The sequence below is a fragment of the Notamacropus eugenii genome, chromosome 3, assembly GCF_028372415.1.
Source record: "Notamacropus eugenii isolate mMacEug1 chromosome 3, mMacEug1.pri_v2, whole genome shotgun sequence".
In the NCBI taxonomy this organism is placed as follows: Eukaryota; Metazoa; Chordata; class Mammalia; order Diprotodontia; family Macropodidae; genus Notamacropus; species Notamacropus eugenii.
Genome location: NC_092874.1, coordinates 460,143,913 through 460,171,877, shown reverse-complemented (window position 1 = coordinate 460,171,877; position 27,965 = coordinate 460,143,913). Strand labels below are relative to the sequence as shown.

The following is a 27,965-nucleotide window of genomic DNA, read 5'->3' as shown; positions in this document are numbered from 1 at the left end:
CTTCTACCTGAGTGACCTCAGACAAGCTACTCTAATCCTCTGAGCCTCAGTGTCCTCATCTATAAAGCAGGGATAGTAATATCATCTCCACCTAACTAAGGTAACAGAAGGGTCTAGCAAAGGGCTCTTGCAGGATGTGGGATTTAAGGTGAGTCTTGAAGGATGAGGTAGAAGTGAGGGGGAAGAGAATTCTGGACATGGGACACTCCTGAAGCACAGGTTGGTGCTGGGCATGTCCTTGAAGAAATACTCCATCACAACAATTCATTTAAGTTACTTAGCCATTCTGCGCCTCACTTTCCCCATTTGTAAAATGAGGGGTTGGACTCCTCCCAGAAGGCCACCTGAACTCTATGTCAATGATCCCGTGATTGAAGATGCCCTTCTTTCCCCCAGCAGGTGGAGGGAGGGGCAATGACAAAGGGCCATGGAGGGGTCTTTATTCTTCAGAATGGGCAGACAGTCAGGAATGTCATCTTCCTCATTAAGGTCTTGAAAACCCTCTTTCTCAGCAGGTAGGAAATAATTCCATCCTATTTACTAGCTGACCCTCCTAGAAGCAGGGCTCCCAAGCTAACACCATGTTCTCAAGATAGACTTTTAATGATGCAGCAGTGGGAAATTGAGCAAGGAGGTGGCTGGTGAGATTCTCAGCAAAGCAGGGAAGGAACCTTCCCCTTTGACCTTCCCTGTTGTGCCCCTGCTCTGTGGGTTCCATAAGAGTATGAAGAGACAGGCTATGGTTATGCTATCCTCCCATTTATTTCTTCCACAAACAATGTGTGTGGGGTGTGGTCTTTTTATTTTTGAGTGGGAGGATTAAGGAATGTGGGGGGTGGGGTTGAGGAGGGGGTTCGGAGGTAGCAAGGAAAGGAGGTGAAAAGTTGCCCAAGGGAGGCAGCTCTGGGAACTAACTTGAGAAGAAGGCCACTCCTTGGAAGTTTCTGCACCTCTCTTGCTGGCCCAGAACAAAGATCTGATAAGACATGGGACGGAATCCCTGTTCCTTGGTGGGAACAAATGATCTGGAACTAAGATCCCCTCTAAACCTTTCCCTGAAGAATCAGAAGATCCCACCACTTCCAATGCCTGTTGGCCAGCTGTCCTCTTTCCTCCCAGCATTAATATCCCCAGAGCAGTTCACCAATAGATGGGGAAACTAAAGTGCAGGGAAGTTATGAAATTTGGCCAAGGTTTGTTTGTTCTCAGCATCGTTGTATATCCAGAGTCCTTATGAAGATGCCCCATCCAGGCCTGCCCACCCTCCTACACAGTCTCAGAATTTCTCTGGTCTCCTACTTCCCATTAAAATATACCAGGTTATATCTTATTCTCAAGGAGAGGGATAAGAAGGGACCAATACTTTCACTGGTTAAAGGGGACTCCCAGGTAAGGAAAACACCCTCTACTAATACAGGTCAACAAGTCAGTGTTTGAAAGTCGTGTTCTCTTAGGGACTAAAGCTAATTCAGCTGGGTGGGAACAGGGTGTGGATGAAGCAGGTGGGAGGCCTTGATGGAGAGTACTTCCCATAATTCCTGAACCTGGGGCAGGATTGGCATATTTATACAAGGGTTCCCAATACACTTTGCATGCCTTACCTTACTCAACCCTCACTGCAGCCCTGTGAGGTTAATCAGAGTTAGAGGTGGAGGGATACTTTGATTCTCATTTTTTACAGATGAGGGAAATGAGTCAGCTCTGAGAGAGAATCATTTGCACAATGTCACCTAGCAGCTACAGAGTGGAAGAGCCAAGATTCAGATTGAGACTATCTGGCTCTCTTTCCATGACCCCAGAGCCAGCTGTTTTTAAAATGTTCTAGGTGGAAAGTGAAGTCCCTTCCTCCCTTCACTGTAGAGGTGGGGAGCTAGAGAGGTGAGGGACTGAGCAATAGACAAAGAGAGGTGGATTTGGAGCTAAGAAGACCCAAATTCAAATTCAACCTCTTGACACTTACCAGCTGTGTGACCCTGGGCAAGTTATTTCACCTTCATTTGCCTTATTTCATTTGATCTTCTCCACAACTGAGGGAAAGTGGGTACTATTATTACCTTCATTCTACAGATGAGGAAACTGAGGCAAATAGAGCTGAAGTGACTTACCCAGGATCCCACAGCTAGTAAGGGTCTGAGACTGGATTTGAACTCAGGTCTTCCTGACTCCAGGCTCACCTGGGAAAATCTATACACTGCACCACATAGCTACAATCTTGAAATGGTATAATTGTAGACTGAAGCAAAAGGCAAGTTATGGGGAAAATGCTGGATTTGGAGCTGGAAGACCTGTATTCACATTCTGTTTTTCCCAGTTACTTGGTTTGACAATGGCACTCCCAGCTCCCTCCCCACCATCCACTCAGAGGGGTAGCTCTGAGAACCCCCTAACCTTAGTAACTTGGGTCCTGCCAGGGCTAGGATCCTCTTAGTTCTCTCTCATATTTCACATTTACCAAAATATCATTTGGGAACACCCACAGGGAGGCGGATACACTGAGGCTAGAGCTAGACAGAGCTCACACAAAGCATTAGCCTGGCCTCCCTGCAGCACTCATGGCCAGATTTTCTTTTACGTTCCCCATGAACTCTGCCCACCACACAAAGGATTTCTGTTCTGAGAGAAGCTCACTTGTCAGAAGAGCTACTTCTTCTTGGGTTAGAGGAAAGACTGCTGGACGTGGTCTCCATTTGTCTCCCTCCCCCACATCCTACAAGACCAAGTCTCTTCCCAGACTATTTTCCCAAACTCTTATTCTATCCCAGTCTGTAATTAGATTTCTGAGAATGAACAGAACCAATGATTAAGAGCTGCAAGAAACCTTAAAGGCCATCTAGCACAATCCCATAATTTTACAGATGAGGAAACTGAGGTTAAGTAAATTACTCAAGGTCACATTGCTAGTAAGTGACCAAGGGTGGATTTGAACCCAGGTCTTCTGGCTCCAAACCCAGTGGTCTCTGAGATAGAGAAAGATTCCTCTCAACTGTGCTTCAGCTCAGGCTATTCCTATCATGTTTTTAGGAGGCCAGAGGAGAAAATGTCCCTGGTTTCTCTCTCCTGACAAAGATAGCAGACCCTAGGAGTTCTGGCTTGTGGGGGCCTAGGAAGAGGAGGGGTGGGCTTGAGGGAGTGGCAGCCAACTCATGGGAGCAGGGTTGAAAAAGCAATTGAGGCCATAGCATAAACGCCCACAGCTTGGGATTCTCTGCTGACCCACTCTTGACCCCCACACATCTGGAAATGGGCCTGTCCCTTCCACGTCCATATCTTCCTTCTTTACAAGGTCTGCAAGCATTTTTCTGGGAATGCATGTGCCTATGGCCGCTTATCCCTATGTCTGTTTATAGGACTGTTTACTCGGCCGGGTGCGGGGAAAGAAGACCGTTTCCCTAGCAACCAGTCCCTGGTATGAGTATGAAGGGAGCTGCTGTATAAATATGGGATATCTGGATAAGGGGGATCATGCGCAAAGCTCTGGGACTGTGTGTAAGCACAAATTTGCAAAGCACCACACTTCTACTGGGGGAAGGAAAATTGTCCTTTACAGCAAAGCCTGCAGCATCTTCACAGTGGAGGGTATTTTTAGCCTCGCCATCCAATGAAATTACAGGCAGCTGATGAGGACAACCGCACCTTTCCCATAAAACTTAGACCCTCCCCTCTTTTTTATGGAAAAAGGAAGAGAGGGAGGGAGAGTCATACTGTGTTTGAGAGGACGGAAGGGAGCGAGGGACCCAATAAATCCAGCATCCTGGGGTCAGCTGGACCTCCTTCTGCAGCTGTGTGGTCACGCTTTCCCTCTCCAGACACTCCAGTGGTGGTGGGAGTGAGAGGGTGGGTGAGAGAGCTGGCCCTTCTTATCAGAAGACATGACCCACATCAATAATTCCCATTGCTGAAGAAGAAGAAGTAATAACCTAAGCTCTTAGGTTCATGGACTTAGAGGTCAGGCTAGTCAACTCTACCCACTTTACGGATGAAGAAACTGAGACTTGTAGAGGTAAAGGGTCAATGGATCACAGATTTCTAAATTGAGAGTTGGAACGGATTTTGGAACTTGATCAAGTCCAGTCCTCTCAGGTTATACATGAGGAAACCAAGGCCCACAGAGTGTATCTAATTTTTTCTATAGAGCTGAAATAAGCTAGCTGCATAGACTTTGACCAGAGACCATCTAGTTCATCCCCTCTAAAGAGGGGAAAGAAGGAGACATTTTATGTAAAAGATGAGGATCACAGATCTAAAACCAGAGGCCATTGGCTTTAACCCCCTCATTTTACAGATGTTGTAAGTGGGGCCCAGAGAGGTACTGACTTGTTGAAGATCTCAGAGTCCAGAAACAAACAGAAGATTCCTCAGAAAAACAAATCCCATCCCTGTCTTCTCTCTCTCCCTCTGCCTCCAATATGCTATGATTCAGCTCCCCACTGGATAATCCTCCCTGAGCAGCAGCATCGCAATCTAAAATAAAAGCATTGGCTCTGATGGCCTTTGAGAGCCCTCAGATTCAAGATCTGAACCATCTGCTTATGACTCTCCCTTAGGATGCTTCCTTCTCCCCTGCTCTGCTCCTCCCACAAGGAGGAAATGAACTTTCCTGAGAATCAGCGGCTCCCAGTGCTCTTCTCACTTAGGGCACGATGCTCTGAAAGAGCAAAGATTTCTCCCCCCGCTCATTTTGGTGAGGGGGAAAAGTAGAATTAGGTCAGTTTGTACAGTGGCAGATCAGTGCAGGAGAGGATGCTTTGGAGGAAAAGTATTCTCTAGGGCAAGCGTCTTTTAACATCAGGCCTGAGAAAAGACACAGACCAGGGAAGAGACCCAGGCTTTGAAAAGCCGGTGCTGAATGACTAAGCAATCCCCAGGCACCCAGTCGGGCACAGACAGGGCCTCTGATCTTTATCAGTCTCGTTGTCTGACCCCTGGGGTCCCCCACCTCCACCCCCATTAAAAAAAAAAGAAGCTCCCAGAATTAGTCACCATATGAACAAGTCCCTTCTGATGACACAGAGGGAATGTACCAAAAACAAAACCCCTTTCTCTGTCCAGCTGAATTTTCTCCCTTATCATAATGACTCCTAAGTGGGCCTAAATAGCTTGGCACACTATCTCCCCATCTACTTCCTTCAGGTAAAAAGCTGGCAGAGACTAAAGAGACTTCCTGGAGTTGCAAAAGCAACACAAAGAGACTGTGCTGCCACCAGCCTCATCCCACGCAAGCCTTCTCTCCCATCCCAGGCCTTCTGGAGGCTCTGAGAGGCAGGCCAAACAGCTACCATTCTGACCTCTGGGCAGTGGAGGACCTGGTCCCTTTCTCCTATCAACTCCCAGCCTGTCAAGGAGGCTCTGGGAGGAAGCCCCTGTCTTCCGTTTAAAGAACTTGTGACATGTGGGGTAGATCTATGGTGGAGCTGGCATTTTCCAAAGGGCTGGGGGTCAGAGGTCATTGTTGAAGTGGACCTCGGAGGTTATGCAGGACAACCCTCTGTTTGAACTACTTTGTGTGCCTGCGTGCATGTGTGTGTGTACACACATACAGTAAAAATATGTGGAATATGTTATACATATATTACAGATATAGTATAGCTATGCAGTATATATATGCATGTATGTATGTGTGATTTCCGAGTACGACAGGATCATTGATTTAGAGCTAAAAGGTGCCTTCAAGGCACTCTCTCTCACACTCACACACACACACACACACACACACACACACACACACACACACAACCTTATAGACCTTATACAGATACCTCTAAGTTTCCTAGTACCTCTAAATCAATGAGCCTATCGTCCTCAGAAATTTTACATGTGTGTATATATATACATATATACATACATACATACATACATACATACACTTTCTCAATATATATTGAGAGAGAGAGAAGATACATGTATTAGATTTCTAAGGATGGCCTCTAATATATACATATTTATATATTAAAATATCTAATATTTTAACACATAACTATTATAGAGGCCAATCTATTCACGTACGCATGCATGTACACACACCCACAGTGTATCTTTATATGTATTTATTCTCTCCTCTGTTAGAACATAAGCTCTTTTCATGTAGGGAGGGTTGAATCACTGGGGCTTATATCCCCAATGCCTCCCCAAGGCAGCGAGCAATTGGAGATGAGATTTGAGTGTTTCCACTCTACCACATCACCGAGCCCCATAGGGTTTGTAGGGAGTGGGCGGGCAGGGGCCTTACCTATGTGCTGGGCACAGGCGTCACAGTACTCCGCGTACAGGGATTCGAAGCAGCGGCAGCAGTAGGGTCTCCCCTCTTTCATGATGTAGCGCTGACCCCCTAGCACCGCTTCACACTCAAAACAGCAGAAATGCTTCATGTGCCAGTGCCGCCCCTCAGCCTCTGTGCACTCATCCGCAAAGATGATCTGGTGGGGAGGCAGGGGGAGGAGAATAAAGCCAGGCTTATCTGTCAGGAATGTCAGCATGCAAGAAAGAGAGTGATGTGGCCCTGCACAAATCACTAAACCCTGTTGGCCTCAGTTTCCTTATCTATAAAATGAGCTGGAGAAGGATATGCCAAACCACTCCAGGATTTTTGGCAAGAAATCCCCAGATGGGTTTTGATGAGGATGCTCCCAGACAAACATTTTGGCCACTGGGATGAGTGGGACTCATGGATTAACTTTTTGTCTTATAAGTTAAAAAGAAAAAAAAAAAAAGATGGTGTATTCCCCTAGATTTCCTAACTATGAAAGGTGCCCAAGGCCAGGTGGCTAAAGGATATGGGGATGCCTTTGGCCAAGGCATCTGGTGGCACAAATTTGGGCTATAGCTAGTCAGAAGAAGGTTCCAGGACTGCAAGGGCCCATGCTTACCTCATCACAGGCCGCACAGCGAGGTTTCAGGCATTCAGCATGGTGCCTGCCACAGTACATCTTCCCATCTTGGTAGAAATAGATCAGGTCCACCAGGAGCTCATTACAAACTGTGCACATGAAGCATGAGGGGTGCCAACACACTCCATGCCCAGCTCTCGATGCAAACACGGCAATGTCACCTCCATTAATCTGGCCTCCACACTGTAGGAGAGAGAAGGAAGAGCATTGGGTGAGAAGGTCCTGGTGGTGCATTAGGATTGGCGGGGGAGGGCATCCTCTCCCTAGAGAAGGATGGCCTCCTTTGGGTCAGACTTCAGAGAATTTTAGCTTGTTTTGTTATTATTGTTGTTTCTTAGTCATGTCCAACTCTTCATACCCCATTTGAGGTGTTCTTGGCAGAGATACTGGATTGGTTTGCATTTTCTTCTCCAGCTCATTTTACAAATGAGGAAACTGAGGCAAACAGCATGAAGTGATTTGCCCAGGACCACTCAACTAGTAAGTGTCTGAGGTCAAAATCTGAACTCAGAAAAATGAGTCTTCCTGACTCTAGGCCCGGAATGCTACCTATTGTGCTGCCTTAATGATCCTATATTTTGCGGAGCCGTTTTTCTTTGGAGAGGCCCAGCCTGTGGTTACAAACCTGTGGGGAGACTCTCAGCGTGGAAACTCCCTCTGCCAAAATATATCAACCATCTTTCCATAATTTATAGTCTTAAAGAATTGCACCACTACTAGGCCTGTATCCCAAAGAAATAAAAAAGGATCTATATGTAGAAAAATATTTATAGCAGTTCTTTTAGTGGTATCAAAGAACTGGAAATTGAAGGAACATCCATCAATTGGAGAATGACTGAACAAGTTGTAGTATATGATTGTAATGACAAACAGGATGGATTCCGAAAAACCTAGGAAGAGTTATATGAACTCATGCAAAGAGAAGTGGGAAGAACCATGAAAACATTGTACAGAGTAACAGCAATATTGTATGATGATCAACCATGAAGGACGACTATCTTAAGAAGATAAATGTCTTTCTTATAGTCATTAAAATGACTGCATATATCAGAGAGGGAAACTGAGTCAAAGGCTTGCTGTCTCCAAGGCTGGCCCTCTAGCCAATGCTTTTTATGAATATGTAGCTTTGAATCCGATGACAAAAATCCATAGCACTGATCACATTCCTTCCTGGGATGTGGATTCCTGGATGTACAAATGAGTTTAGGCCTCTTCTAAAGTAAGATTCCCTTTCCCTTTACTGCTTCAGTCCTAGAGACCTCCCATGTCAGAGGATCATAGGATAAAAGACTTGGAGATGGAAAGAACTTAGAGAAAAGAACTTAGCTCAACTCCCTCATTTTTCAGGGGGACCTAGGGCAAAGAGAAGTTAAATGGCATGTGAAATATAAAAAAAAAAAAAGTAACAAGTAAAGAGGTGAGATTTGAACTCAGGTCTCCTGACTCTAAATCTTGCTCTGTGCACCATGTTCTCACCACACCACTCTTCCCTCTTAGAATTCCACAATGCTTAGGTGAACTCCAAGCCAGGATCACTCTCCCAGATGAGATTCCTCTTTTTTCTTCTCTACTATTTTGACATACATGGCTTCTTTTTATTCTTTCAAAAATTTTTAAAATTTATTTTTAACATTCATTCAAAAAAAATTTTTGAATTGCAAATTCTGTCCTTCCCCCCACCCCTTCCCCACCCATTGAGAAGGCGAGCACATTGGTATGGTATCAATTATACACATGAAGTCATGCGAAATATATTTCCATATTAGTAATGTTGCCAAAAAAAAAGTAAGAAATATAGAGAAAATGAAAAAACTCTGCTTTGATCTTCACCCAGAATTAATCGGTTCTTTCTTGGGAGGTGGCTAGGCTTTTTCATCATGGGTCCTTGGGAAGTGTCTTGGCTCATTGTGTGACACTCCCATCAGAATGGGAGCTCCTTAGGAACTGTTTTTACATTTCTTTGTATCTCCAGCTCAGCGTCTCACTCACAGTGCTTAAGTGATTGGCTAGATGAGGCCTTAGTTTAGAGAAACAGGGAAAAGCAGAAAATGAACCAACAAAATGGAGACATTCTGGTAGCAAGGAGGCTGTCATCCAAGGAGACATAGCTTTCTCTAAATTCTCCCAGCTTAAAGTCTGCCTCCACTCTTTGGGTAGCCTCCAATTGGGTAGAAAACAAACAAAAGGCCTATTGGCCCAGTTTCCCAGGGACAACACAACCAAGGCTTCTTTAGCATTTAGCAGACATAAGGATCAAAATTATCTTTCTATACCTTTAAAAACTAGTCATTATCTTCTCTGTCTTGGAAGGAGCTTTGGGGGAATCAAAGGTCCTCATTTTACCCCAGTGTGAAGCGGTCAGGATGTGGGAGTTTGGCCTTGTGCAGCTTTTGCACAAACTTACCTGTTCACAAATGGCTCCTGTCATAGTAACGGGAAATGGTCTGACATTTCCTCGGCCCAGATTCTCCCGTTTTCTTTGATTGCTAAAGAGCTTGAGTTCTCTCTTCTCCTCCTCATCCAGGGAATTACAATATCGAACCTAGTGATACAGAGAGAGCATGGAGAGGCAGACCTTGTTAAGACTCCTAATCTGGGCCTCCAAGACACCTGCATGTACTTTTCAGTATTAGACAAGAAGGGACACAGTTGGATCGACCATCCCTGTCCACATTTTAGTGACTCCTTAACATGCAGCCATTTAAAGAACACCTTTCTAAAGATCTATGCAAAGTAAAAAGGGCTCAGAAAAACTAGGAAACTCCACAGTTGCCCCAAACTCCTCATTTTCTAAGGAAGCAAGGCCAACCAACTTGAGTCGTTAAAGTGATTATGTGTGATACTTTATAATGACTAAAGCCCCTCCCCTCAGCCTCCTCTCCTCTCTGACTGGAGGGCTGGGAGGTGGAGCACTCAATACCTTTCTTTACAGAGGGCAGGAAATGGACTCCACTCACTCCTTTCTGCCTCCACTGAACAAGATATCCCTGAGCGGCATATTCCCTGGTCTCCTTCCATTAGACTATGAGCTCCTTGAGGACAGAACTTTCTTTTTATTAACTAGATAGTGCCTGGCACAAAGTAGGTGCTTAATAAATGTTCATTGGATTGAATCTTGAGTCCTTATAATCAAACTGAAATCCAAATGACATATTTTTTAAAGGGAAGTGGCTCAATGAAAAGGTTTATCATCTTCTTAGATTTGCCATCAACCTCACATGCCTTCCTATTGCAACACTCCAAATGCTTATTCCAACGAAGCTAGTCTGAGGAGTTGCTAATTGACCCTCTTATGCCTAACAGTTCTCCTATCTGACACTCTCCTGCCTTGTTTCAGGAGGATTTCAGTGAAATGAAGCCAAAGAGGCTCAGAAATGCCTTCCAAGGCATTTTGGGTGGTGGTGATGTGTACATGCAAGTATATTTACTTAGGGGTGTGTGTTCAGGAGAGGAAATAAAAGGGGCTTTTTTGTTCCAGTTTGTCTTTGGTGAGGCTGCTAAGCAGACAATTTCACCCCCTCCTCCCTTTCCCAAATATAGTGAGCCAAGATTAAGGAACACTCAACCACGTCCTCTACTTCTGGTCTCTGAAAGCCCAACCTAGGCGCATATGCCATCCAACTCAGTGAGGAAAACATGGGAGTCAGAACGCTTGAGTCTGGATCCTGCCTTTAATAGCTGTGTAAGGCACAATCTCTCTCAGGTTCACTTTCCTTATAGCACCCACCTCACAGGGTTTTTACGAAGATGAAATGTGATACTGTATGTAAACTCTACAAATGTCGCAGCACTATCTGTTAGCTATTATTACTGTTAAATAATTCAAGTTGCATTCTTTCTTTGACAAGTACTGAATTTAATGGAATATTAGAGATGAAAAGGCCCAGAGTTCATTTAATCCAACCCTCCTTAGAGATCAAATGACTTTTCCAAGGTCACACTCCTGGCTGGTGGTAGAACCAAAGTGAGATGTGGGTCCTGCTGGGCCTGGGTCCAGGGCTCTTTCTATATAACCACAGCACATGGCTTCTGTCTATGATCAGGTTTTCTGATTTGAGAGAAGAAGTGGATGGTTGGCATATTTACCTAACCAATTATCTTTTGTTCTAAAATGAGCATGCTGAATGGGCCTAATTTGCCCACTGATTTGCACATATTAAATTGTCACTAACATGAAAAGGCAATTTGACGGTATCACTTTTCATTTTTAAAAAAAGCCCACAAACCATAGTTCCCCATACAAAAACAGAAAAGAGAGACCCTCTAATGAATAAAGAGAGAAAAGGACCTGTGTGCCTGTGCTCAACAGAGACTGTGAGCAGCCCCCCAATATGTATTTATGGTTTATGGACAAACTTTTAAAAGAAGGTATACTCGCTGAACTTGCAAGATTCATTCCTGAATTGGTTCACTAGGCATTATGTTATAAGTCTGTCTCTCAATTTTAAAGGGAAAGAGGAAAGCCTATTTAGATGAAAATAGATCTGGATTAAACGACAACAGAGGTCACTGGGAGTATTGTCAGGAGAAGGCCAAATGTTCATGTCCAAGATAGCTCCCATCTAAGGATCGGACTTTAGGGTCTGAAAATCATGCCCCTCCCCTTTTTTCTTTAAACATGATGAGCCAAGATTTAGAAATGTTCAATCCCATCCTATAAGATTTGGTCTCCAGGGGGCCCAACATGGGAGTAAGTGTCAGATGGATGGCACTCAGCTCATAAAGAGATTTCTTTCTTTCATTAGATCTTAAGCTGGGTCTTTTATACGATCCCTGTTAATGCCTGGGTGTAGAATACAGCTTTTTTTTTATGGGATTATCTCTCTTCCCCTCCCCCAGCATTAACAAAAAATTCATTTCCAGTTTGTAAATCTGGTTGCCTGGGGCATGAGGTGCCTTTAAAATAACATTTCAAAATTCACAGATTTCAAGGATTGGACACGTCCATGACCCTGACCTTTGTTTGTTAATAAGAAGCAACCTCTTTTTTCAGATTTTCATCAAATTAAAAGATATGATTTCCATAGTGACAAAACCCCCAGACATGCTAGCCCTAGGACTCTGGGCAAGTCATCTACCCTTTCTCGTTTTAATGTTCTCATCTACAAAAGGGGGGAAATAATAAGTTGTTGTAAGGGTCCAAGGAGATGATGTGCAGAAAGTACTTTATAATAAGCCTTGATGAAGCATTATATAAATGCTAGCCATGATAGGCTATTATTATTGTACCCAGAATCTATTGTACCAAATCTAGCCACCTAACTCATCCCATGAAAGAACTACACACCTGATGCACAGGTAATGGTGTTGAAAATTAATGGGAGCCCCAGCATGTTTGCTAGGGCAGAACTGGCAAGATGCATTCTAACCAGCCTCAACACCTTCTGTCATCAAATGGACTAATTTTTCTTGTTAGATTGAGCAAGTACAGACACGTGCTATTGATTTCATTCTGTACGTGCTCCAGGTCATCAGCCACATGGGATAGTACCCTCCAATCTGAACCCCTGGCTTAGATAACCCCCTCCCAACTCCCCAGGGATCTAAGTGAGTTTACTTTGGCTCACATGAATAAAACAGAAATAAAAATCTGAAATATAAAGACCCAGTTTTCTCTTTGAAGAACCCTCAAGTGGTGGTACAAGGGATTACCCCCTCAGTTTAATTACTCTCCCCAAAGATATGAAAGAGCAGCTTTTTGGAATGGTCTGTGACTCCTTACCTCATTGTCATGTGGAGGCAGCTGATGTAAGAGCTGTTTGATCCTCAGCTTTTCTCCAGGACTGTTGACATAGGGTACCTTCTCTTCTGGGAGACAGCTATAATACTGGTGAACCTAGGGGTCAGAAAACAGACAACCACAGTGGTTACTTCCCTCACTGGCCCACTCAAACTGCACCAAAAGATTAGGACGTGGTTACTAACCATGCCAGCCACAAGGCCCCTGGAACAAATCAACACCTGATCAGGTATGAACTGTGCCCCAGGGAATGTGGCTGTCATTCAGCAAAAAATTTCCTCTTTGCCCAGGGTGGAGGCAAATCTAATGCCCTTTTCAGCAAAAGGGAGCAGGGTATTCACTGTGGGGAGGGCAGGCACACAGGAGGGCTTTCTCATTGGAATTTCTGAAGGTTGGACTTTACCATTTTCTCAGGTAGACTCCGGCATGCTAGTGTGCGTCCCTGGCCAAGGGGATATGTCAGTGCCTGTTTCTGTGCTGGAGTCTAAAGCTGTTCCTTGGCATTCAACACACTCCTCAGGTACCTCAGCCTCCACCTACACCCAAAGCCCTCCAGGCCTTCCCTGCTGCTACAAGGGAGCACCCCAACAGGCAGAGGGCTGCTAGAGCATTTCACTCAATCCCGGGCTCCTGAGCATGTAATTAGAAATTATTACGAAGGTATTAAGTAGTAGGAAATTTGGAAATACTCGTGTTGGTGATTTTTACGGATATTCTTGGGCTCTCAATGTTTGTCCGACACCTGTCTGGAAAGTCACCAACGATGCAAAGTTGTCCAGATGAAAGAAAACAGGCTCTTAAAAATTCTACAAAAGCCGTGGTGGCCGTGAGCATGCTCCTTTATGCCGAAGTGTGGAAAACAAGAGGATAAAGAAGAGAATCACAACAGAAAGTCTGTGGGATCTATAGGAGGCTGGGAAAGATCTTACACACTGTCCTGATGACATCATGGAAAACTCACTTCTCAAGACACCTTTACCATCCTCCATGGCTCCAGGAAAACAAGGTATCTGGTAGGGACTGAGAAGGGGAGAAAGTCAGGGAAATCAAAGCACTTGGATCCGCTGGATTCTACCTAAGTTCTGTGAGTATCTTTTGTAGGTAGTCAATTATTTTGAGAGTCTTTGGGGAAGAGCCAGGAAAAATCTAAATGCATTGAAGAAGCATTTTGAATGGCAGGTGACCTCTTAGCTTTGAAATAATACAAAATACAAGAAAATCATCTTTATTTTTTTATATATGGATATATATGTTTATATAAATGTGTGTGTGCATCATCTTAATAGGGAACTAAGGTAGTACATAAACAAACTTCCTGTTCCAGAATCGCTGAGTTTGAAGGAGTAGCTTCCCCAGGGCCGTTTGGCAAGGAGAGACAGAGAGAAAATATGGAAAGATGGTCCCAAATTACCTTATGTTCCTCCGATTCATTAAGATAGTACGGAGATTAACAACACGAGTTACACACACACACACTGCCCAAGTCATTAATTAATTTCAGACTAGAAGCTGACCACTGACCAACCTTCTGCTTGTCTGCATGGTGTCATGGGCAGGGTGCTAGATTTGGAATGAGGAAGGTTGGGGACGCAGGAAACTACCAGAGGAGAAAACTCCCTCTTCCAATAGAGGTCCATGCCTCCTCTGCAGGTTAAAATCTGCCAGGGCTGTGACATCCAGAGGATAAGTGACTTATTTGTTCGCAGTTATACAGCCACAAGTGCCTTGACCCCAGGTCTCCCTGGCTCTAGGGACAACTTTCCATCTACTACACTGCATGGCTAGAAAAACCTGGCTTCAGATCTGGGCTCAGGTACATACTCTTGGTTTCCTCCCTTTGGAAGGGAGGGCTCCTTATGTCCTTTTTCTCTTGGATGGTATGGCAAGCTGAATGAATCCTGTCCCCTCTGGACCCTGGAGGGTGGGGGTGGTGAATGTCCTCTGCCACTCAGCCTAGTTACCTGCCAAAGGGCCTTGGGTTCAACATCACTTCATCAACATCACCATTCCTTCTATGTTTATATCATGTTAGGAACAATCATTAATACTGAGTGATTCATTATTCATGCTGGAATAATAAGAATCGTACAATTACAGCTTGATTTTGTATGTGTGTGTACGTGGGTGTGTATGTGCATGTGTGTGCGTGCAGGTGTGTGTATGTGCGTGTGCATGTGCATGTGCGTCTGTGTGCACGTATGTGTGTGCATGTGTGTCTGTGTGCATGTGTGTGCGTGTATGTGTGTGTGCACACGTGCATGCAGCTCAGCAATCCAAAGCCCTCCCAAGGGTCTCTTGGGAACTTAGGAGTCTCAACTAACTGCTTGTACTCAGGGCCTAGGCCTATGTATGACTGGCTGGTTGTACTTTTGCAAAACCTCCCCCAGGCCAGATACTCTAGATCCAACGGCCTGGACTTATCAATAGCTTTTTTTTTTTTTTTCCATTTTAAAATGCAGGCAAGTGTGCAGGAGAATGAGATAGTGGCTATAAAATACTTTGAACACCTCAACATGCTTTATAATGGTTTCATTATCCTCATTATTCTATAATGTGGTATACAGATCATTAGTAATAGAATTAGAAATATCTAGGGTCAAATCTGGTTCTGACACAGTCCTTCCCTAACTATCATGTATTCATTTTGTCTTTCATCTTTATTTACTTATCTTAGCAAATAGAACCATACTTATGAAGTGCTTAGGAAGACATCTAGCACATAGCAGTTCTTTAATAAATCAATCTTTCCTTCACTCTCACTCCTTCCTTCTTTCTTGTCTTCCTTCCTCTGTCACCTCCATCCCTCTTTCCTTTTCCCCTTCCCTTCCTTCATTTCCTTCCTTCCTCTATAAGTCCCTTGTAAACAAGGATTATTTCCTTTTTTGTCTTGTATCTTCAGTGCCTAGCATGGTACCCAACACACAGTGAGTATTTAATAAATCAATCAACAAGCACCGTTGACTGATGGATCGACAATCTTTTAGGGCCACAGGCAATTCTCTAAGATACAGGTGAGCAGGCCATCTGCATCAGTGGAGATGAGCTCCCTATGTCAGTAAAATCTGAGATCCAGATCAAAAAATATATCACTAATCATTATTATTAAGCTCATGAAAATCAAACTACAATATAGGCCTAAATTATGAAATTCTGTGAGTCAGTATTGACCTGGTCATCAGGTAGAAATCGATGTCTGTGGGCCAATTTTGCAATTGTTTAGAGGACTCATTACTGGGATTGACTTTCATCCCAAGGCCATCTAGTGATCATTGGATCATTGCCAGTCTAGACTACAGAGAGAATCATAGAATTACAGGTGGAAAAGCTTTGGAGATTATTTCATCCAAACCTCTCATTTCATAGATGAAGAAAATGAGAAACACAGAGGGAAGTGGTGACCCATCAAAAGTAATCTAACCAGCTAAATAATGAAAAAGAATAGAATGAACTCTCAATCAATGGCATTTTCCATTGTACCATGAGATCTAGCCTTCAGGAATATCATGTCACAGGCCAGTCTGATTGCTCCTTCATTTGTTTAAATGTTTATTTTACTAGCCTGAGGAGAATTTAGGATTAGGAAAGTGGAATGGACTGTTTTAGTAGGAGTGGGGAGTTCCCCATTCCTACAGGTCTTCAAGATCACCGCTTGTCAGGGGTGTTAGAGTTGAGATTCCTTTTCAGTTAGGAGTTTGATTGGATGCCCAATGAGATCCCTTCTGACAATGGACATTCTTTCATCTTTACCCTTGGCTATTTGACACTAAATGAGTTAGTCAACAAACATTTCTTAAGTGACTACTATGCACTAAATGCTGGGGATATGAAATTTCCCCTTCTCAATCCAAGTGAAAATCTACTGAGTACTTCCTCTTAATGTGAGGCTAGAGGAGAAGTTGATGATGATGAATGTTTGTTGATGAATCTAGTCTTTAGAGTCACTTGATAATCCAGGAGGAAAAATATATTCCTCTAGCATTGTCCAAGAATGGTCCCCTTTCCCCCTTGGCAACCTTCACCAGAGTACAGAAGGAAGCAGATGGATTGGAGAGAGAAGGCAAAAAATAGCTATCCTGAATTCTCGATCTGTTTCTGGCTGAATTCGGAAATAGTGAATATGTTTTCCCTCCATCCTTCTCCATAATAAAACTACTGTATGGCCCAAAATAAATAGAAAAGAAGGCAACCAGTGAGGGGAAATATTCAGTGTACTTCCTGGCACTACAAAAATCCATTTGGCTCCAGCCCTGAAAAGTCCTGTGTACAATTTCTTTTTGCCCAAACATATTTTGCTGTCTAATGCCTATAAGGAAATAAACAAGTCTAGGACAACAACTGCTGGTGAGCTGTCCTTGCCCATTTGGATCCTTCTTTTTCCCTTTCAGGTTTTTTGCTTATCCTGTACTCACTCACCTCCAAAAGTCAGAGAGTGGGCATTAAGTCAGATTTGGATTTTGCCTGGGTGAAGTCATGGTTTCTAGGTCATGGTTTCTTAACCTGGGATCCATGAATTTTTTGGAAAATATTTTGGTAACTTTATTTCAATATGATTGGTTTCCTTTGTGTTCCTATATCTTTTAGGCATTATTCTGAGAAGGGATCCATAATTTTCACCAGTTAGGTAAAGGGATCCAAGACAGAAAACATGAAGAATGTCTACCCTAGGGAGACTTTTCCTTCACGAAGGGCATTTCAGTCATTGTGAGCTAGCTTAAAGAATGTGGTCATGGAGAGCCTTTGGTTAAGGTCTTGGTTAAGCCCTGGCAAATGGGAGGACTAGCTAGAAGTTCATTTCCTCTCAGGGCTAGGAAGAGATTTAGAGATTGGAAAGAGTGAGGCTCTGGGGCCTCGCCCAGTTTGCAAGGAATCTGTGCTGGTTAAGAAGGAGCTGCTGATATGACAGCTTTTCTCCCCAGGCACAGTGAGAGAGTCATATGCTGGTGGGGGAAGTGTGGAGAAGGGGGCAGGGGATGGGAGATTTGATTTGGGGAAAAGCACAATAATAAACAATGACATCTAGCAGCGGACAGCCCTACGAGTTTCCAAAGAACTTCCTCTCACTTCTCTATCTATATCCCTACTTTACAAAAATCTAGCACGGTAGGTAGAGCAGGTATAGTGTAAGAAGACCTGGGTTCTGATCCTTCTCACCTGGATAATTGTAGGTTAGTCACTGAATGCTCCCAGAATCTTAGCTTCCCCATCTATAAAAAGGGCACAATCACACCTGCAGTAGTGCCCCCATAAGCTGTTTGTGAGGCTCAAATGAGACACTGGATGGAAAGAGCTATGGAAACTTTGAAGAGCTGTCATTAGATTGGAGGAACCAGAGGTATACCTACTGAGGTAGAAATGCAGAAAGGGGTTGGGTTCAAATTCTGCCTCTATCATACTAATTGTGTGATCATGGGTAAGTCATTTAACCATCTGCCTCAGTTTCCTCATTGGCAAAATGGGGCTTATAATGACACCTACTTCCTAGGGTGGTTGTAAGGATAAGATGCTTGAGATACTTGAAAGTGCTACGCAAAGGTTAATTGTTGTCACTGTAATTATTAGCACTTCCATTTTCCAGATGAGGAAATTGAAGTAAAGATAGGTGAAGTGACTTGACCAAAGTCACCATGTTAATGAGAGGTCTCCTGATATCTGAGTCTAGTGCTGTCCCCCTTTACCCCCACCCCACAACCACACACAGTACTCCATCTCTCATCTCTGTGTCTTTGCACAGGCTGCACCTCATGCCAGGAATGCAGTCCTTCATCACTTACACTGTTTAGCATCCTTCAATGCTCAGCCTAAGCACCATATCCCACATGAAGCTTTCAAATTGAATTTTCAAAAAGTTTCACTGCTGTGTTTTGTTTTTACATCACAAACATTTACAGACTGCTCCCACTTGGTAAGAGGTCTCTTCTAACAAAGGGAAACAGTTGAGTAAAACTAACAATACAACCATGTCATTTGAAAGTGCATGAAACCATTCACATCTGTAGCAAACCTTCTCTACTAAAAAAAATGAAAAGAAATGTATGTTCTCTCCCTCCCAACCCCTAGCCCCATTGGGAAGAGGGAAAAAAGAGAAAGAATTTTCTGTTAAAAAGTCTACACAGTGAAGCCAAAACAAATTCTCTCAATGGCCATATACAAACACACAAATACACATACATGTATGTATGTATGTATATGTGTGTGTGTCTCATTCCACAGCCCAAGTCCAGCACTTCTCTGTAATTGACAGCATGGATCATAACTGGAATCATGAATGGTTATTGTATTAATGGTAGCTCTTACAGATTCAAAGTTAAAGGTTTTTCCTGAATCCTCTCCAGCACCCAGCCATAAGTGCTTCCCATTCCTGAAATTACCTTATAATTTTAAAAAACGGAATCCCAGATGTAGATCTGGAAGTTGCCTCCGAAGCCACTTCATCCAACCCACTCATTTGACAGATGAGGAAAATGAGACCCTAGGAGGCTGAGTGATCTGCTTAAGGTGATACAGTCAGCAAAAGACAGAGACAGCATTTAAACCCAGCTCCTGCCTTTTACATATCTTGTTTTTATCCACATGTGGATGTTTGCTTCTCCTGGAGGGTAAGGGCTGAGCCCCTTAGCATAGTGCCTGGCACACAGCTTCTCAGTAAGCTGAGACAACACTGATGCTGGGTCCAAATTCCACCTTTGACCAAACCAGAGCCTCAGTTCTCACATCAGTGAAATAAAGAGACTAAACAATCCTGTAGCAATCCCCTCCTAATCTCAAATCTCTGATATCCAGGCTTTCTTTCTGCCATGCTAGGGTGCCCCCTTATAAAATGGTTAATGTCTTGGAGGCCAAGTGAGGAAGCCTATGGGAGGCATTGGGAGACAATCCAGGCTGAACCCAGAAGCAAGCCAAGTATAGGAAAAGGTGAGAACTTGGTCCCTCCCACATCCCACGGCCCTCACTCTACTGTTTTGACTTCTAGTGGGAATCCAAGTTGACAGGTAGAAGGAGAAAGAAGGGAGGATTCAGAATGCTCAGAAATGGAAAGCACCAAACTTCCATCTCTGGCATGCCATGCCATGCGTTGAAACGTGGGGAAGATTTTATAGAAGCCTATATTAACTGAGAGACCAAAAGCAACATTGGGTCTTTATTTCCTGGTTTCCCTAGCCTGCCTTTTAAGAGGCTTGGAACCTTCTTGCCTCTCAGTTAATCTACCTGCCACATGGAGAGGCAATCAATGGCAACCCCAGAGGAGGGATGACATGCAGAAATGGGCCACCTTGGAGAGCGGTGTCATGGAGAAGCCAAGCTAGAGAACGCAGCACAGCTCTCCAGTACCAAGCTGGTTTTTGTTGTTGTTTTATTTTATTAAAAGTGGCACACTGGTTCCCTAGGTGAATATTTCAATAATATTCATTTAACAAAGCAATTCTGAGCAGAGAGAATGGATAATAGACTTCTTCTGCCTGTGTTTCTGTCTCTCATCCCTTTGCAAAAACAAGAACTCTACAAATGACTTTCATTAGTAGCCTCTGAGAGGGTAAACAGCACCCCTTCTTGCAACACCAACCCCCCAATCTCTTCTCTTAGATACCTAGATTCCAATTTAAATTGGTTTACCTCTGAAACAATTTGGGGGGAGAAGGATCACAGCTAATTCCTAAACCCATGTCTCCAACACACTTATCTCCTTCTTGCCTGCTTCAGATCAAAATTGGAAATAAAAAGCTCATTTTGGGGAGCAGGGTTTGCAACAGAGATGTTTCTGAAAGGAGAAAACAAGTAGCTATGTTGGAACAAGTTCCCCCCAGGCCCTGGCTCCACAATGGGCTGTTGGATTCTCACACAAACGTTGGGAAAAGTGGGTCACGGGTAAGAGAGGAGCAAAGTAAACCTGGCCCATTCCCTCCATGTGTGCCAGGATCAAGCAGTTTAAGTAACTTCTGTTAAAAAAAAAAAAAGGAATGAAAAAATGAAGCAAAAAAATGACTGACAATGTGATATTTCTTTAAAGAGAAGGGGGAGGACAGTTCTTGTAGGAGAAGCCAGGAAGTTCTTTAAAGCCAAGCCAACTACATTTGGACAAATTGAAGAAAATGATCCCAGTACTTCGTAGGTTCACACACTGTAATTTCAAGTCACATTAGTGAATCTCTCTCTGTCCTATGACTCTTTACCTCGTTTCCCTTTTAAGGTCCATTCTTCATTTAAAAGACTAAACTGTCCCTTTCCGTTAGGATATACATTTCCTTATGCTTAAGGGAATTATCTGTTAGTTAACAGCTTTAGCCTGTCTTTAAAAAAAAAAGTCCCAGGAATCTGAAGAGTGAGCTCAGAATACCAAAAAGAGAGTGGGAGGTGGAGTCAGAGGCTCTGGGTTAGAATCCTGATTCTGTCTCACTTGTAAAATCTCTGTGAGAACAAGTCATTGAAAATTTCTGGATCTCAGTTCCTTATCTGAAAAAAAAAATGAGAGTCTTAGACTAGATTCCCTACATGATATAATTCCAAGATTACATAGCAATTCCGCCACCTTGACTTTCTCAGTATCCCTGTAGAGCAGAGATTTAGAGCTACAAGTGACCTTATAGGTTTTCCAATCTATTCCTCTGATTTTACAGTTAAGGAAACTGAGACCTAAAGTCCTAAAATGCCTTGCCCAAGGTCATACAGATAGGCAGAAGAAGAAAAATAGTTTCAGACCCAGGTCCTGACTCCAAATCTAGTACTTTCTACTATACCCAAAGAATCTCATCTTAATCCTGCTTGCCTCAGTTTCCTCATCTGTAAAATGAGCCAGAGAAGGAAATGGCAAAGCACTCCAGGATCTTTGCCAAGAAAACCCTAAATAGTGTCACAAAGAGTCAGACACAACTAACAGACAAAGCAACAACAAACTTTCGTTCTTTCTTTGGGGAAAACTTTGATTGATACGTCCCGCTCAAACAGCCTCGTAATAAGAGGAGCCATGCGGAACAGGAGGTATAGTACTGGTACTTGGAGTCTGGAACTTCTGCCTCAGTAACTATCCAGAAGACTCTGAACAGCCATTTAATCTCTCACTGTTTTCTCATCTGTAAAATGGGGCCAATAAGAGCATTTGTCTCACAGGTGTATTGTGAAGATCAAATGGGATAGATAATCAACAAGAGTGTTTTGTAAACCTCAAATGTGATGTAAATGTTGGCCATTATTAGCTACTTTGTATTTCTTACACACACACATAATTCAGTTGTGAAGGTTGTTGTTGCCCAAGATCACGCAGCTACTAAGTGTCTGAGGCTAGATTTGAATTCTGGAAGACGAGTCTACCTGACTCAAGTCCCAGAGCTCTCTCCATTGCGCCGCCCAGCTGCCCAAGCTAACCCATGCAGACCGCTTTAAAAGCTCCTTGGAACCTGGGGTGTCACCACCTCCTAGCACTAGGCCTAGCACACAGCAGGTGCTTGTCAATTTGATCACTTAAGCAGGACAGGTGGGTAGGCAGGTGTCTGAAAACCAAATCATTAAGGACCCTTCCATAGGTCCTCCATTAAGGACCTATATCTACAGCTCAGAACTGATGATTTGTGGCCTGAATCTAGCCTCCTGTTCTAGGCCCAGAAAGCCCTTGCTTAGAGTGGACCTCTAGAAAACAAAGACAGTGCGATTCACACATTCTAGACCAATGCAGGCTTACCCTTTCTTCCTCAGGGACAGGAAGTTTGGGTTTTAACCAGACCAGGAACGCTCCCTGTTAACTTAAGTATCAGCAAACATGACTCCAATGAATTCCCATGCCCCACTTCTGTCCTCAGGTCTAGGATATATGTATGCTGATGAATAAAGTAATATTTTAAACAATGCATCTGCACTAGGTTCTCACTTTCTAGGGGCTTAAGAACAGCAGCAGCCCTCCCAGTCTCCCAGATGGGTATTTCCCTCACACCTCGGGAGAGGTCCTTTTTTAAGGCCTTGTGAATAAAAGATCCAGCTCCGACCTCTCGTAGACACTGAAGCTACCTTGGCTAGATGGCTAAGATGCCTGTTAGGAACAACCACAGACGGACAAACCACCACACTCCAGGAGTCTTAAATTTAAAGGGCAAGAAGACTGGTAGGGACACTTTACATTGACTTATTCCTGTTGCCAGAACTGATTATAATTCAAGATCCTCAGGCTAACACATACATATACGTGTAAACCTATATTTAAATATTAAAATACATATATGCACATGTATATATATAATACATATACACATATGCATATTCGCTACCATACACATATATGCACACACCTACATGATACATATTTAGGTGTATATATGCACATATACATGTATACATATACATAAATATGTATGCTTTTACATGTACACAAGTCACCATTCCAATACTATGCCATTGTGGAAACAACACAGGATCAAGAGACATCAGTATAAATTCTCTTTTTGCCACTTAGTAGCAATAAGACCTTGAGCAAATTACTTAATTTTACCAGGACTCAGTCTCCTAATCCACAAAGTGAGATTTCTGTAGATTTAAATAATCAAAATATTTAAATATGCATAAATAAAATTTAAAACCAATTTAAAAGGTTGGTGTGTAGATACAATTAGATGGTGTTACGTTAAACACTGAGCAACCCTCACAATGCTGCCATATAAATGTCAGGCATTAATATTTGTTCTGTGAATTTTCCACAGAAAATCTACAATCCTATCTTGGCTTGCCACAAATCCTTCCAAGGCTACTGGTCTCCCGCACCGTCCTGCTGCCGCATGTCCAAGCAATTCAAATCTCAACAAATAAAAGCTAATTTCAGCAGGGACCTCTGCTCTCCATACTGTGATTCAGAATACTCCAGGGCCAACCAAAAACTTTTTAGATGATCTCATTCTTCATAATTCACATTATGGTTTTCCCCTATTAATATAGGACAGTGATGAGAAATCTTTGGGGACAGGGAAGCCTCAAGTCAGCTAGCTTCCTTTTGATTTCAGGTAACCCTTTAATTCAATTCAACAAACATTTACTAAGTGATATTTATTATGCTGGGAGCTGGGGCTATACAAATGAAATAAGATCTAGCTCTTGATTTTGAAGAGTCTATAATCTAATTATTATGATTATTAATAATATTAATAGCTAACATATTCGATTTACAAAGAACTTTGAATATATTATCTCATTTGATTTGATCAGCTAACCTACTTACTTACCATGTGACAAAATAGAAACGATAACTGCTTACAGCAAGCTTTGAATGACCAATGTACTGATGGAAATATACCATGAAGACAGAACCTAAATATTCAATTCTTTGGTTATCCTTCTTATGGAGGCACTGTTCTGGCCACTGCTTGGAGAGGCCAGAAACGAATTTCCCCAGGGTGGCCACCATGGTAAAGCTTCTGCATAGTAAAGACAAAAAGAGCAGTCGAAAAGCTATGAACAGTGATTAATCTGCTAATTATTATTTCACAGGGCAGGGATAACAGATGATAACGTATCAGCCCAGTGAACAGTGGGATAGAACCAGAACTGCTAACCTTCATTAATACTCTTCTAACAAGCAACTCAGCCTCCCTCCCTCCATGGCCTTTATTTCTCCACCAAGCTCTCAATCTCTGTGTGCTGCCTTTTAAGTCTTTACTTAATTTTCCTTCTCCTTTAACTGGTTATTATTTGGAACTGTAGGACATTCTTTTATTTGCTACCCATGCTGGTGTCAGTCAGTTTTTTCTCCAAGAGAAAAAAAGAGTTTTCACATCCAGTATAGAGAAACACTACTAACTGGTCTTCGAGTTCATCCTGTTTACTGTATAACAGTTTCTTCTAGGTCTGAAGGCAGGAGTATCAATGATTTCTCTTTTGACATGAAATTATGGTCTTATTCTGTTGCTTTACCCTTCTGTTTCTTTAGATAAAATGCAGCCATCAAGTAGAGACAAAGAGATAATTTAGGAAAATTGCAAATGAAGGGATTCCTGAGACAAATCTAACAACTTTAGAAAATGATGATCAACTGCTCAAATGTCCAGAAAAATCCTGCTTGTATGCCTTATCATGTCATCAGCTGGTGCCAAGGTTCTGGAAGGCCATGGCGTCAGGGCCCAAACTATATCATACACTAAGCTGGAACGATTTAAGATTGGGACCAGGGATGAGAACATAAGCAGCCTAGCAAAGTTCCAAGAGGTTCATTCCAGTAGTTTGTTTACCAGGTATTGACTATTTTGGAGGGGGGGGGGGGGGGAAGACAGGGAGGAAGTCCACAACTTTGAAAGTCTATTTATTAAGGTGTGAAGGGGTAGGAATCTGCACCAGTGAAGAGAATACTCATACCAGTACACTTGTGGATAACTGAAATACTGAAATAAAAAATTGAAATCCTTTAATGTCTGATCTCTTATTGCCTACTGAGTCAAGGACAAATTTCTTAGTCTGGAGTTGGTAGCTTTCATCATCTATCTTTCCTATACTATTCCCTCCAGGCATCCTCTGCTCCAGGCAAACCAGATTGTTTATCTGACACACATACACATACACACACACACACACATACACACACATACACACACACAAGCATGCACCCTATACTTTCCTCCCTCCATGCTTTTGCTTATGGGTTTCCAATAGCTGGAATTCTATCCCTAAGGAAGAGTCAAGATACCAATCTTTGCAGGCAATTTTACAGGAATACCATGAACATTAGGTCAACATTTGATAATGAGAACATAATGAATTTTTCTCTGTGCTAATGTAAGACAGCAGAGATGTGGATAACAGAGCTGACAGTTCTAAAATGATTACTATTTATTCTCAGAACTAATTATATGATTCTTTTTTTAAAGAAAAAAACAGATCACTATGTTGTTTGGCCCACATTAAGAGTAAGGAGGTATTCTCTGGATACCTGTCAATGGGTGAGATGGCCTAGGATTGTGCTGAGAGGCAGTGAGTAAAAGCCTTCAAAATCGTCACAGTATTACTGAGTAGATCTAGGACTTAATTGACATAAGAAATTCTAACCCTCTAACAATACAGTTGGCTCCTTCTGCTACCTACAGACTTAGGAAATTTCTGGGAGTACTGAGAGCAGGGTCATATACTCAGGCTGCATCAGAAGCAGGACTTGAACGCAGCTCTTTCTGGCTCCAAGGCCCATTCTTTCTGTCAGTCTCACCACATTGTTTCTCAAAGTGGTCACAGAAAGATTTAAAACTAAACGAGACCTTAGAAAAATCATTGAGTCTGACCCCCTCATTTTACAGACAAGGAAACTGAGGCCCAGAGGAGTTAAGTGATTTAGCCCACAATACACAAGTACTAAGTAGCAGAACTGAGATTGGGACCCAGATCCTGAATCTGAATCTAGGTCTCTTTCCATAACCCCATGTATCCATGGTAATTTGGGGTAATTGATGGTAATTAATAAATCCAGAATCCAGAACCTCAAAGGCCATGTAGTCTAACCACTTACTTTAATGATAAGGAATCCAAGGTTGGGAGCAGTGCACTAAGTCTTGTAGGCAGAAAGGGGCAGAGCTGACAGAGCTATGGTCCTGACTCTGACCCAGAGCCCTTTTCACCATATAATGGGTCCCCTTCCTTCTTATCCTTTTGAGGTACTGTCTTGTCTGTTCTCACATACCTGGAAGGGAACAAGCTTTGGCCAGAGGGAAACAGCTTTAGAGAAACAACTTGACTTGCCCCAGTGACAAAGACAGAGCTTCGATGTGGACAGAAGATCGCAGACATCCCTGCTTTATCCCATGTGGACAGGGGGATTCATCTTCTGGAATCCATGCCCCAAAGCACACACTGCTTGCAATATTCTCCTTATAGTCAGAGGCAAGGTGGAGAAAACCCCTTGGGCTGGAAGTCAAGAGCCATGGCTCAACTCAGAAACAAGCACTCCTATGAAGGTGTCTATGCCTTATCCACGAGAGGATGGGGTGGTAGAAGTCAGAAGAAGTCCTCAGCTCCTGAGGACAGCCCAAACTAGATTAAAACGTAACTGGGAAATATTTTCATGTGCAATCATCTTTTTTCCCTTTTCTATTCTACTATGTTATGGCAATGCTTGTTTTAGTTCTTAAGTTCAGAATAAAATAAATTTTTTAAAAAGAAATAAAATAGAATATAGATAATGTTAAAATGTGATTTTCTAAGTCGATATGTGGCTCAAAATTTAATGGTCTCATTTGGATGCCACTGGACTTTGTGTCCTCTAAGGTTCCTTCCAACTCTTCCTCTGGCTCACCTTTGTGATGCCCCCTTTTTGGACAGGAGTTCACAACCCAAAGCCAGCTTCTTGTACCCAAGTGGGTGATTCCAACATTAGTCTCTTTATATACTATGGACTCAGGTTAGATTTTTTCTTTTCCATTTCATATCAATCTTCTGGGAAGTCAATGGATTCAATCAAATTCAACAAACATTTTTAAAGCATCTACAATAGAAGTGGCACTGTGTGAAGAGGAGGAGATACAAAGGCAAAAACAAGAGTTCCTGTCCTCATGAAGATTACATTCCATTGGAGGAAAACCTGTATGAGAGGGGGATAGAGCCCTAAAACCTGAGGAAGTTCAAATGCAGCAAGTGCGGTGCCTTAAGAGAAGGCAAAGGTCAGAAGGGAATACATTCCAGATTCTGGGAGATGGAAAGTTGACTGGTAGAAGAGTGCAACAGGAAACAGAACAGAGATCACACTCAGCACATCCTAAACCAAGTGTCTTCCTCTAGGAACCAGCTCCTCCCTTCTCTTGATTTGCCACTGTCTATTAGTGGTACCATTAACATCCTCATCACTGCAGTTCAAATCCCTGCGCCATCTTGAACTGTACTCTCTCTTGCTGCCATACGCAGAATTGCCAGATTCTACTACTTTTCCATCCAGAATGCTGTTCGTGCACTGCCTTCTTCCTACCCCAACTCCACCTAGCCAAATTCAGACCCTTGTTTCCTGTCACATGGGCTTTTTCAATAACCATTCTACTGGTATCCCTAACCCCATTCTTTCTCCTCAAATCCATCCCATTCTTCCACATTAATTTTTTTAAAGCACTTTTCCAGCCATGCCACTTTCCTACTCAAAAACGTTCAACCATTTACTGAGTGTGGAACAGTGGTAGGCAGCACTTATATTATTGGCCTGTGTATCCACTTCACTAGACTGGGGGCTTCTTGAGAGCAGCGACTGCCTTTGACCTTCTTTTGACTCCCTAGTGACTGTAACATAGTAGGTGCTTAGGAAATACTTATTGACTACCCAACAAATTTCATGGATATTTTGTAGATTAGCCTCATAGTCATGTCTTGAGTCTTGACTTTTTAAAAAGTGCCTAGGGTATTTTTTTCTT

At 42.9% G+C, this 27,965-nt stretch overlaps 1 protein-coding gene across 4 annotated transcripts in view; it reads right to left on the bottom strand.

Annotated features, from left to right (window-relative positions):
• Positions 1-27,965, bottom strand: part of PRICKLE2 (prickle planar cell polarity protein 2) — a 351,667-nt gene that overhangs the window by 47,209 nt on the left and 276,493 nt on the right. For all 4 annotated transcript variants that reach the window (XM_072598765.1, XM_072598767.1, XM_072598766.1 and 1 more), the window contains 4 exons: positions 12,607-12,720; positions 9,289-9,426; positions 6,864-7,067; positions 6,227-6,413 (listed from right to left, as the gene is read on the bottom strand). In XM_072598765.1, the coding sequence (XP_072454866.1) occupies positions 6,227-6,413; positions 6,864-7,067; positions 9,289-9,426; positions 12,607-12,720 (643 nt within the window). The remainder of the gene's footprint in view (positions 1-6,226; positions 6,414-6,863; positions 7,068-9,288; positions 9,427-12,606; positions 12,721-27,965) is intronic.